Here is a 12,927-nt window from a genome sequence, read left to right as displayed (position 1 = left end):
TGATGAGTGTGAATAGGTGACAACATAAAGTCAATGATGAACTCTAATGGAGAGCAGGAAGGTCATCAACAAATTGCATAATAGAAAGATGGTCTGGCCACGTAACAGTGAGAGAAGGCAGCACGAGTCAGGATGTCAGGAGAAAGTGAGCTGGGTCTCTGGCACTTTCAGGGATGTCCCACAGGATGAGCATGGATCGGCTGCAATATGCATTGCTAGAGAGGATTTCTGAATTGATGAATTGATAGATGTGTTTGATTATCTGAGTCATGCCAGGCCCCGTCATCTTTAGAAATGTGTAGTGCTGGGTTGGTTGAGTAACTTAAAAAATCATAGTATTGTCAGCACCAAAAGGAAAATTGAGGATCTTTAGTAATTGCTATTAAAACACATTTTTGTAAATTTGAATGGAAAAACCATTGTACAACTTTCAGATTGCAACTTTGATCACAATTAATACTTAGGAAAAAATGTCAAAAACTTGGGGACTTTTTTTTTTAAACCCTTACCTTCCGTCTTAGAGTTAATACTGTGTATTGGCTCCAAGGCAAAAAGAGTGGTAAGGGCTGGGCAATGGGGGTCAAGTGACTTGCCCAGGGTCATACAGCTAGCAAGGGTCTGAGGCCAGATTTGAACCTAGGACCTCCTGTCTCTGGGCCTGACTCAATCCACTGAGCTACCCAGCTGCCCCAACTTGGGGACTTTTTAAGTTGGTTTTTCTCTGACATTGACAATTGATAGTTTGCTAAACGGTTGTACCTTTATTGTCAATATCATATGATCAGATTTGATAAAATGTGTTTTGACCCCCAAGTAAAACAGATGCTCCTAAGCCCTTGATCACAAAGCTTAATCTGGCCTTTGGGAAACAAGAATTACCCCTGTGTCCATTCTTCCCCTTCCTCTCGGGAAGTCTTATTTATTACCCTTTCAAACTGAAAGGAGATGCATTTTCCTTAGAGTTTTCTATGGCCAGAATACATGGAGCCTCTTGTGACTTTACTCTTTCGTCCTCAAAAGTTAAGGGATCCCTTAGCTTTTGTAATAAAGCCAAATATATTCAGCATTGTCTTGTTGAACTTTCAACTAAACAGCTTATGCTATTCTCAGTCTTCATGAAAGTTCTTTTTTATATAAACAAGTTGAGTATTCACAGAATGTCATAGACCATTTTATACTTAGTGTTGACTCAGCAGTTTCAAGCTGGAGAGCAGAGGAGGGAAATGGAAGAGATGGGGCTAGATAAAGGCTGGGGCAAGTAGGGAGAAAGGTATTGAGACGATGTTCGAGAGCCTACACAGTAAAATATGTTAAAATGTATAAAGGTGGTAGACTTGGAGTGTACTGGAAAAGAGAACTGGTTTGGGAGCTTTAACATCAGATTTCAGCCTATGCAGTGGCCTTGGGCAAGTCACTTGAACACTTTCATCCCTCTGAGCTTAGGTTTTCCAGTTTGTGAAATGAGAATAATGCCTACCTCCTGGGATTGTTGTGAAGATCAAATGAATGGGTAAAGCTCTTGATTAGCCTTACAAGCACCACATAAAATGTCCATCATTACTATTCATCAAACATTTATTGTCTATTATATGCTAGATGCTAAGAACACAAAGATTGAAGGGGGGAAAATAGTCTCTGCCCTCAAAGAGCTTACAATCTAGCAAGAGTATAAAAATGTATGCCAAAACATGTAATAAAGTTAGAATGTGATTATATAGGAAAGGTCAAACAAGCATGAGAAATCTAGATGAGTGGGACCACTTCTAGTTTGGGCAATCGAAAAAGGCTTCACGGAGCCAAAGCTGGGTTTTAAGAGAAGAACAAAGGAAGCAAAATAAAATCAATTCCATTATCTGTACTGGTGAAGAGGACCTGAAGTATGGGTAATAACCCTACGTACACAGCCAGAGTCATATTTATCTTCAGAACATATTATGACCATTAGATTTAACTCCTAATCAAATAAAATTGGATTTCAAAGGGCAAACTTGATGGGAATAGGGAGGTAAAAACTAAGGATGCGCTTAATACTGAGAAGATGCCAAACTAGGATAAGCATTTTCTGTTTGGCTACAATCTTATACTGAAGCTAATTCATATAAATTAGAATAAAATCACACTGGTATTTTTCCCCCCAACACATGATTCTAGTTTCAAAGTTTTCTTTTGGTATTTCTTCAAACATCTTTAGAATAAAAGGAAAACTGCTCAGAACCCATCAGTAGATTTGGGATAACCCTATATCCCCAGGGATAAGTCAACCTTTAAGATCTTGGGAGCAGGAATCATACTTTACTCTTTTTGTCTGCATAACAGTATGTACCATCATGTCATACACCTGGGAGATGCTCCACAAATATTTGTAAAATGAATGAAAATCACTTTTCTATGGCCAGGGACGCTCCTTAACTAAGGGTGAGGACCATATCTTGGATTTCTCATAAGGCACTCATTGTTGGTTGATTTAGGGTCTCATGCCCAACTTAACAGGGATTGAATAAGTGAGTGTTCAATGAATGAATTTGCTCCCATGCTGTTTGACCAGACAAGACCTAGGACTGGTCTATGTTCTAGCAGTAGGAGTCAGAAGGATAACACAGCCAGCTGTTCCATAGAGCCTTGACAAAATTTTAAATGAAAAAATTTCAGTTGATGTATTTGCCAGGTTGATTTGTATTACAAGATAGATGGTTTAAGGGAGGAATCAATACTGGTGAATACTGCACATTTTTTGTTGTTTTCATAGAGTTGAGTGTTTTTAACCAAAATAGAGTCAAAAGTAACGATTTGTCAGATAAGACAAAAATTCACTTAAAAAAATAGAGCTATAGTTAATATTTTCTAGTTATAAATGTCTCCATGGTAAAAGCAATGACTCTTGGGATATTTTTATCAGCTGAAATAGAATGAATGGGTCTGCCCGACATTTATAAGGGAATACACAGAGCTATTACTTAAAATAGTACTTTCTTTTCTTTACATGGAAACTCATTTGCTCCTTTTAAGTTGCCCAAGCAATTTAAACTTGGTTTAAGCTAGTTTGTTTCAAACCTTTTGAACCAGCTCCTTTTGAATGCTCCAACAACTTGATAGCTTTATCAGAGTTTTCAATATTTCTAAGCAAAGTCTCTAATCGCCTCTTAATTTTCTTCTGATCTTCGAGAGCACATCCAATTACTATGGATTGAAATTTCTGATCAATGGGTCCAGGTGGTACCTCTGATGAACAAGCCCCATATAGTGACATTAAATGACTCTTGGCATTTTCCAAATCATCAAGAAACTTATTGACCACTTCGTCAATAATCATTGTGGCATGCCTAAGTGATTCTTGCTGCTGGGGGTTTCTAATTGTTTCTACTGAAACTTCAACAGTGAGGGTTCTTCCCATCAAACGATTTGCTGTTAGACTTAATTCTTCTCTTTCTCCTGCATAAAAAGAAAATGTTTTGGATAGTTAGCTGATACGAATGAGAAACATGTCAATCATACTTTGGTTACATTGATAAGCTCTTGTGTATGGAGGGCTCTGTGGCTTTATGTATTCCACCTTCACAATAGGGTAACAAGAGGAAATGTGACTCAAACGAAGTCTAAGGAATTTACTAAGGACGAGGCAAACCAAACTTTGTGGCCCTAGCCTAAAATATGGGAATGGGGGTGACCTTTTCTTCAGAGACTGAATATGATCCAAAGTGGTAGGAAAGATTATATTTTCTTGAAGACTGACTTGTAACTAAAAAACGAAGGAAAGATGGAGCCCAGGGGAGGCCTCTGTACCTCCAGCCTGAGCGAGATAGGGACAGCTAATCTCAAAAAGAAAAAACAGAGTAGCAGTCAACATGCAATCAACAGGATACGAGAATAGCGAAGGGCTAGCTATGTAACGATGCAGGGAGTTTGCAATGGTGTAAACTAGAAATCTTAGGACTCGGAAGTTTATATATCACTAAGTCCTACAGAATAGGTAGAAGGGGAGAAAGTATAGAACCATACACATTAAGAGGATTATTCATGTACGTAGAAATCTGCATTTGAAAGGATGGAAGCATGGTGGATCAAGGGATGGAGAAACACAAGGGATGAGTTCATGAGCCCAAGCATAAAACTAGCTGAGATGAAAGCTATCTGCCAAGAGGCACTTCAGCTACCTAAATCAGAGTGTAGAGCTGAGATGGATTAGCTTATCCCAACTCAGTGACTGACTTTGATCCTGCTGAGCGAGTCACAAGCTCATTTGGAAATCTTAGTGTATAAAATGAGAGGATTCAATTTGATGACCTAAAGGTCTTTCCGGCTCTAAACGTAGGATGCATAAGACAATATCCCTTATCAGGCTGTCACCCATGGTCACAGGTAGTAAGGAGGAGAGCCAGGCTATGAACCTCAGTACACTAACCCTCTACCTAGGTTACCCTGGGTGGTTAGTATTCTTTCCCGAAAACAGCAGCTATTAAATTCATGCATGCCCTGCCTTCGTCTTTCAGAAAGGAGAGGAAGTGAGAAGAATTGTTCACTACTAGTCCTAATTAAAATCGTTAGGAAGAACTAGTGAAGTTAATGACAACCCTTGGGAGGCAGTAAGTATCCCAACCTCTTGTGGTTTTGTTATATAGGTAAGAAGAAGAAATCTCAGGCATCATCTGGAGTAGACACTAGGAAAGCATATTTCAAGAGTTCAACAATAGTGTAAGTAAGATGCTATGACCTGAAGGAGATTCTTAACAAAATTCTCGTAATACAATCATAATTGCTTCCACTTTGAAAGAAAGGGGCATATTTAAAGAAACTGAAAGAACTCAATGGAATGTATAAAAGACTAAGGTGAGGGCAATGAATTAAAGAAGAATACAAAAAGATTATTATCAAGATTCTTTAGCAGTGGTGTCAGGACCTAGGGCCACAATTAGCTTAGGTTTACAATATATTCTAAATTCATAAATGGTCTACTTTTTTTAAAAGTTAAGTTGAGAACAAAAAGATCAACAAGAAAGAAAGGAGACCAGTTTATACTGTCTGGGAAGATAATATATGTTGGAGAGAAGACAGAACTACTCCACTCTTGTTTTGCTCAATTTTCTCTACTAAGGTCATAGATTTAGAACTGGAAGGGTCCTTAGAGGGCAGTCCAACCCCTCACTTCACAAATATTAGGAAACTCAGACCCCCTAAGGTGAAATCAGTTGTTCAGCATGATACATGGAGTAAGTAGCAAAGCCAAGACTTCAGCCCAGATCTTTTGACTCCAAATCTGGCACTTTCTTCACTGCACCACTCTACCTTCAGACAAACTGGAAAGGGTCAAATAAAAACAGTTCACAGGAAATTGAAATCTGAGATAAGTAAAGTGATGAGAAGGGATCACTGAGATGCCCTTAATGAATATGTTATCTGATCTAGACAAAACCACATTTGAGAGCCTTAAAAAAATTACAGATGTTATTGCTAAATTATAACTACTTGTTGATTGAATTGCTCTCTGTGATCTTTGTGTAATTGTGATGAATGGGAGATATGTCATGGGACTAGTGAAGGAAACCTGTCACAGTTTTTAAAAAGGAAAAGGTAGGCACTTCAATTTGTAGGAAAGTGAGGTTGATGTTGATTTCTGGTGACATTTTTAATACATTGTTAAACAAAGGGCTTGTGAGCACTTAAGAAATATATAAGTCAATCAGAACAAGTCAGGCCAAACTAACACCATATCCTCCCACCTTTTTTTTTTTAAACCCTTGTACTTCGGTGTATTGTCTCATAGGTGGAAGAGTGGTAAGGGTAGGCAATGGAGGTCAAGTGATTTGCCCAGGGTCACACAGCTGGGAAATGTCTGAGGCCGGATTTGAACCTAGGACCTCCTGTCTCTAGGCCTGACTCTCACTCCACTGAGCTACCCAGCTACCCAGCTGCCCCTCCCCCCCCCCACCTTTTTTAAGAGTAACTATACTAGTAGATCAGGAAAAGATCAGGAACTGAGGCTATCCAGGTTGCAGCATATATCTTATAAGATGCTTGCAGAAACGATGAAGTTGAAGTTAGGTTAGTTATTTTCCATCAGTAGAGATGCTTCAAGCAGCAAATGGCTATGTCAGCTTTCTGAAGTGCTGTAAGATGGAATTCATGATCTAAAATCCCTACAATTCCTGAGATTCTATGAGGTGTTAAATAAAATGGATTATGAAAGTTGGTGACATAGGTTCTCTGGAATAACTTATAAATCTTACCTGAAAATAACAAAATAAACCTAATAGCCTCCCAAGGTTCTACGTTTAGAGTGTGGATCAATGAATCTGAGGTACATTTATTCAAAACAAGGATATGATATTGTGGCAGTGCTTTTTGTCATAGCAAAGAACAGGAAACAACTAGGGTACCCATCAACTGGAAAACAAATGAAGAAATTATGGCACATATAGAAGTGATAGAACACTGCTTACCTTAAGAAATGATGAAAGAGATAGATACAGAGAAACCTAGAAAGACTTGTATAAGCAGATGCTGAGTGAAGTGAGCAGATCCAAGATAACTTACACAATGACTACAATATTGTAAAGAACAGCAACTTTTAAAGACTTGAGAATTCTGACTAGTGCAATGACCAGACATGATACCAGAGGCCTGGTGCTGAAACATTCCAACCTCATGTGACAGGAGGACTCAAGATGTCACATGAAATATGCTTATTGGAAATGGCTGTTGTATAAATTTATTTTTCTCTATGATTAGTTGTTACAAGGGAGGTTTTTTTTTTTAATTGGGGAGGTAGGGCAGAGGAAAAAGAGGCTACTTGTAAAAATGTCAAGAAAAAGAGGAAAAGGAAAGAAAGTACCAATGAAGAATTTTTTAAAATACAGAACAGAAAGAGATTTGGAGGGAAATAGATAAACTAGACAGCTATGAAACTAAGGTATTGAATTCATTATATGATTTTTAAAAATAATTTGTATGTAGTGGAGAATAATATTTTCATATGTAATATTTTTCTTTTCCTTTAGATATGAAAATGTTCATGGTTGTTGATATTTTCAAGTTCAAAATAACAAAAAAATTAAATTAAAAAATAACTTGATAAATGGGAGAGAGAAATAGAAGAAAGCTAACCAAAGGGATCTAAATACTTGTAGAAGATAGAAAGAACCATTCTATATAACTTAAAGGTTCAGAGTCTGCTGGAAAAAGTTATAGCACATGGGTGAAGAGGAGACCTCTTCTAACTGTCTGAGAAATCATCCTATTAATTCCAGATAGAAGATGAAAGAAAGAAACAAGAAATTTAGTTAAATCTGGTGAATAGAATCTAGACTAGGCAAGTAGCAAGACCAATGGTAAGGAAATAATGTAGTTATTCATGAGGAAATATGGTCTGTCTGTATCTTATTTCACAACTTTATTTCTGTGTTTTCTTATTAACTGTTTTTCTGGAGTAATAAGTTAATCAGCTCAAAATGCACTTGAGACCAAAGTTGTATATTCAATCTGTGTGTTTCAATTAACTTGATTTGTATATCTAACCCTTATTTGTTAGCTCACAAATGTGTATTTACCTTTGGCAGTAAGAGGGATTGATTCAGGTTCCTCAGTTCTAGTTGAAAAACAAGTTAAACCAAAGAATCACATCATATTTTTACACTAAGGACACATTATTACATTTATTATCCTTTTTTCCCACCTCATAATTGATCTAATTTTCTTTGTTTTTTTCTCCTTCCTTTCCTTTTGATATTTACTTATTTGTATATTATTTCTGAGCTTCTAATCTCTAAATTTTATTTTTTATTATGAGCTTCACAATCATTAACAAACAAAGCAAGGAACAAAAAAAAAAGATTGTACGTGAAATTAAATTTCTCTTATGTATAGTTTGTGGTTTAAAAGTACATACAGGGGCAATTAGGTGGCTCAGTGGATAAAGAGTCGTGCCTGGAGATGGGAGGTCCTGGGTTCAAATCTGGCCTCAAACATTTTCTAATTGTGTGACCCTGGGCAAATCACTTAACCTCCATTGCCTAGTCTTTACCACTCTGCTGCCTTGGAACTAATACACAGTATTGATTCTAAGATAGAAAGTAAGGGTTTCAAAAAAGCGCATATAGAATTTGACATGGTAGTAACAAAATTGATCTGTTTGTGTCTCCTTTCTGAATTTCTTGTTTTGTGGAATTTTTTATTTATGCTCTTTTGGGGCATAATAGACATCCTCCTTTATAATAAGTATAGTCAAATGATACAGATGAACACACTCCCATTTCATGTTAAAGTTTCATTTTAAATTAGCAAAGATATAAGGGCCAGTCTTAGAGGAAAGTGCTCCCATTTAGTGTGGGCAGGAATTTAATGCCAGATTTTATGTATGGTTTTGTTGTTTTTTGGAGGGGAATAGGGGGACATCTTCAGGCCTTTCTCACTTGATTCCAGTTCAAGGTCTTGTAGTTTGACTTTGATTAAAGACTAACAGGCACATAAGTGAGGCCTTAATTTAATCAAGTGAATACCAATTATACTCCATATCTTCTTTAGACTTCCCATTGGTCCAATATGCTAATACTTAAAATATTTTTAAGTGTATAAAATATTTTTAAAAAAACTTAAAATATGAAACCTAATATGCTCCCACCAAAGGTCATGCTGTGTATTTCTGGTGTGGTCCTTTTCCAAAGCTAAAAATTCTTTCATTGGTTTTAACTGTTGTATTGGCTTGGGTTTCTATAGCAAATCAATGTGTAGAAAAACTTTAGAGTGAAAAGCCATATTTGGATTTTTTCTTAGTTAAGTTGGAACTCCACGAGAAAGATAAAAGTATGTTTTAATATTCAGGCACACATAAAAGTTTCATAAATGTTTCATAAATATTGATGGTGTAGCTTTGGGAAAGAATTCTTACCATCACTGATTTGTCTCATTTCTTGGCTGTTTTGTATAGAATGGATCATCTCTAGGAGAATTTCTTTTTCTTGTTCTACAGCAGATGCTGCATCTCTCAAAGCTTCAACCCTATGTAAATTGGAGGGGGAAAAAAACTGTTACCACATGAAAAATACTCCTGTGGCTTTTTATTATTCATGTTTGAATCATTAAATCAAACTCAGAATTGAAGATAATGAGGAAGGCTATTAATTTCTTCCTGTCATTTATTGTTTCTCTGTTGGAAAGTCCTATGTATAGCAGAACAAGTATGAACAGTGTAAAAAGTAAAAAGGAGGTCCTCTTCTCCCTTGTCAGGTACACAAATAACCTAGTGCCTCCTTGGCAGACTCACAACTGAAAGTCAGCAGGGAGACCAGCTCTAGATTATGGAATTATAAGTGTGAGCAAGGAAAAATCTGTAACTTTGAGTGTTTTATTTCCAAATCACTTTAACATTTGTTGGAGCACCCGTCTGTTATAACTGGACAAAACTAGAACCTCCCTAGAGCTGCTCTCACCAACCAGGAACTGTTCTGGAAGCAGGAATTGTGTGAATAACTTTCAGCTCTTTCTCATCATCTAAAATGAATATCCAATCAACTTCAGTCCAGTTCTTCGTGGACTCTCTTGGCCTGGTTCCTTAGATCTTTCTTTTAATGCACTCTCATTCTGCAGTCATCTTCTGACCTCTCTGCTATAGGATAACACGTCATCTACAAATTGTTTATATAGTCTCATTCCAAGAGAGCTTCAAAAGTAATTTTAATCTAGTCCTCTTCATGATCAATAAGCCAATTTTTAAAAAAGAGTCCTCTGTAACCTAGACAGGCAGGAAAACACTATAATAGCCTTAGGTATTCATATTTTATAACAATTTAAGGTTTTCCAAATGCATTTCTCACAATTCCCTGAGGTAAGTAGTGGAAGTATTATTCCCACTTTGGATATGAGATAAATTGAGTTTCTGTGGTAAAGAGATGATCATGCAGCTATGTCTGAGGTGGGATTCAAAATGCATATTTTCATATTATATTCCAAGACCAACACTATTCACTACTCCTTCCTCCTTGCTCTCATGTGATAAGATGATAGCAGCTCCTAAGGTTTTCTGACTTAACCAGTTTAGGTCCCCAAGTTTGAAGCTAGAAAGGGCTGTAGAGGTCCTTTAATCCAACATCCTCACTTTTGGGAGGTAGAAACTAAGACCCAGATTAAGGAATCAGCCTAAGGTCACAGGCAGGCAGTATTTAAATTCAAGTTCTCCATCCCCCAGTTAATCATGCATTCTCCCTGCACCATATTGCTCCCACATAGCAGTAGACACACCTTTAAAATATGTGACATTATAGAAAGCAATTTGGAATTCTGCAAAGTAAGTGGCTAAAAATATCCATACCCTTTGACCCAAAGATGTCACTGCCACATGACCAAAGGAAGTAATGGCTCAAAAAAAGAGAGGGGAAGCCTCTGCATGCACCAAAATATTCATAGCAACATTTTTTGGTGATAGTAAAGAACTGGAAACAAAGCAGTTTGCCCAGTGACTGAGGAATGGCTAAATATATTGTGATACATAAATAAAATATTACTGTTCTGTTAAGATTGGACAAACTTGAGGAATACAGAGGAGGATGAGACATATAAACTGATACAAAGTGGAGTAAGCAGAACCAACAATATAATAAACACAATGCCTAAAACAACATAGATGGAAAGAACTGCCACAAGACGAATGAAAATGAGTGTTGAAAATTATCAAGAGCAAGTTTAGCCCCATTAAGAGATAATGGGTTGTTCCATGCCAGTGAATCTCCTCTACCTTCTTGTCAATTCTTCCACAAAGGTGGAGGTGTGGGGAGGTCCTGGGGTGTGAAACATTCTATATAATGATAGATTTATTGGTTTTGCTGATTTTTTTCTCTTAAACAAAATGTTTGTTTCAAAATGATGGTTTCCTAGGAGTGAGAAGGGGAGAGGAGTAATAAACAAAATATTTCATTTTTAAATCATTTATTTTTGACAGATAAGAAAAATTAACATATGTGATAGCTATATCTAGATGGTAAGTTTTAAGCAACAAGGAATAGCATTGATTATAAAAGAAAATGAATAATAATTATTACCATATTATTATTACATTATTAATATAATAGCTTGTGTTTCCATAATGTCTACTATGTGCTAGGCACTGTGCGAAGTACTTTTCCCAAATAACTCATTTGATCTTCAAAACAACCCTGTGAGGACGATGCTTTTATTATTTTTATTTAAGAGTTGAGGAAACTGAGACAAACTTGCCGAAGGTCACACAACTAGAAACTATCTATAACTATAACTAGTGTTATTTGAACTTAGGTCTGTCTGACTTCAAGTTCATCACTATCTCCTGCACCACCTTAGCTGCCTAATTTTATGCTACTTTAAAAGCTTTTGCCTAGACAAAAATGAATGGAGCTGGGATTTGAAGGGAAGCAATTGGTTGAAAATTAAAATCTGATCAGATACTAAGAGAAGATACATTGGCAACTAACTGGAGTAATAAGAACAAAAGTACCCCCTAATATATATGTTCAAAGGATACAAACAAACAGTTCTCAAAGGAAATGGCAAACTATTAAAAACTAAAATGCTCTGAATCACTAACAATAAGAGCAACACAGAACAACTCTGAGGTTTCATCTCTCAAACCACAGATTGGACAAGATCACAAAAGATGGAAAGTCATTGTTAAGGGCAGGTAGGTGGCGACAGAATGCCAGGACTGGAGTCTGGAGGACCTGAATTCAAATCTAAATCTTAAACACTTCCTAATTGTGTGACCTGGGCAAGTCTCTTAACCTTATTTGCCTAGCCCTTGCCCTTCTGTCTTAGAACTTTTTCTAAGACAGAAGGTAAAATAAAAAGGTATTAAAGTGGGGTTCTGAAAAGACAGGCACACTAATGCACTGTTGTTAGAGTTATCAAGTTTAATTCTTCTGGAAAGAAATTTGAAATTTTGTAAAGAAAGTTACTAAAAACGTGCTTATTCTTTGAGTCAGAGGTTCTGTTGCTATATTTAGAGCTAAATCTATACACCAAAATATTGCTTTACAACAATGCATTTTTAGTAGCAAAGAACCAGAAACAGAGGTAGATGCCCATTAATGTTAGGATCGACGAAAAAAGTGGTGGCACATAAGAAATGGAAGATTTCTGTGTAACAATGAATATGATGGATACAGAGAAATATGGAAAGGCATGAAATAAGTAAAATGAGCAGAATTAGGAAAACCATATACACATTGTTTTGTGATTATGAAAGTGGAAATGGAAAGAAGAATCAAAATTTTAAAAAAAGTTACAAAGTTAAAAAAGAAAGCTTGGCCCCAAAGAATAGATATGAGAATATTCCTTTCCTGACTTCTTTGTAGAGGGGAGGCACTATGTGTAATGAAATACTACATACAAACTTGAACTTTTTTGATATATTGATTATCTTTGGTAAATAGTTCCTCTCCCCCACCACACACACACACATCTCTTTTTAATTCTTTGTTTTAAGGGATGGCTGAATGGGGGAAAAAAAGGGAAGATGAGGAAGGGATATGTTGGGAAATAAGTGATATAAAAATATTTCAACAAAAACTTGTTTTTAAAAATAAAATGTATATAACATAATGCATAATATATTATTATTCTTATATTAATTGAGAGATAAAAATTTAGGTCCAAAGCATATGAGAAATGTTGTGGTTCTCCATGAAAAATTCATGCTACAAACAAAAACTTCTGAATCAAATTCCTTAGTACTGACACAGGAAACACACACCTGATGAGTAAATGAGGAGGTGCTGAAGGAAATGATTAATTTTTCAGCATGCCTTTTGAGTTCATGTTCAAACAGAATACAATGAAGACCGAACAAAACATTCCTTGTCCTAAAAACAGTGACGTAATTTGTCAGTACAAACCTCTGGAGCCATTAGTCAGAAAAAACAGTGTTCAAGAATGAACAGACAGTATGTGGTACATCTCTTGTCATTACAG

General features: G+C 36.3%; 1 protein-coding gene across 1 annotated transcript in view; it reads right to left on the bottom strand.

Annotated features, from left to right (window-relative positions):
• Window positions 1-1,557: 1,557 nt before the first annotated feature.
• BAG2 (BAG cochaperone 2) overlaps window positions 1,558-12,927 on the bottom strand; it is a 37,766-nt gene continuing 26,396 nt past the window's right edge. Inside the window, exons 2-3 of the mRNA XM_044675924.1 lie at window positions 8,879-8,988; window positions 1,558-3,429 (exon numbers count right to left, since the gene is read on the bottom strand). Of these exons, the coding sequence (XP_044531859.1) occupies window positions 3,020-3,429; window positions 8,879-8,988 (520 nt within the window). The 3' untranslated portion in view covers window positions 1,558-3,019. The remainder of the gene's footprint in view (window positions 3,430-8,878; window positions 8,989-12,927) is intronic.

This window comes from Gracilinanus agilis, chromosome 4 (assembly GCF_016433145.1).
Source record: "Gracilinanus agilis isolate LMUSP501 chromosome 4, AgileGrace, whole genome shotgun sequence".
NCBI lineage: Eukaryota > Metazoa > Chordata > Mammalia > Didelphimorphia > Didelphidae > Gracilinanus > Gracilinanus agilis.
Note: the sequence above shows the minus strand (reverse complement) of the source record. Positions and strands in the feature narration are given on the sequence as shown.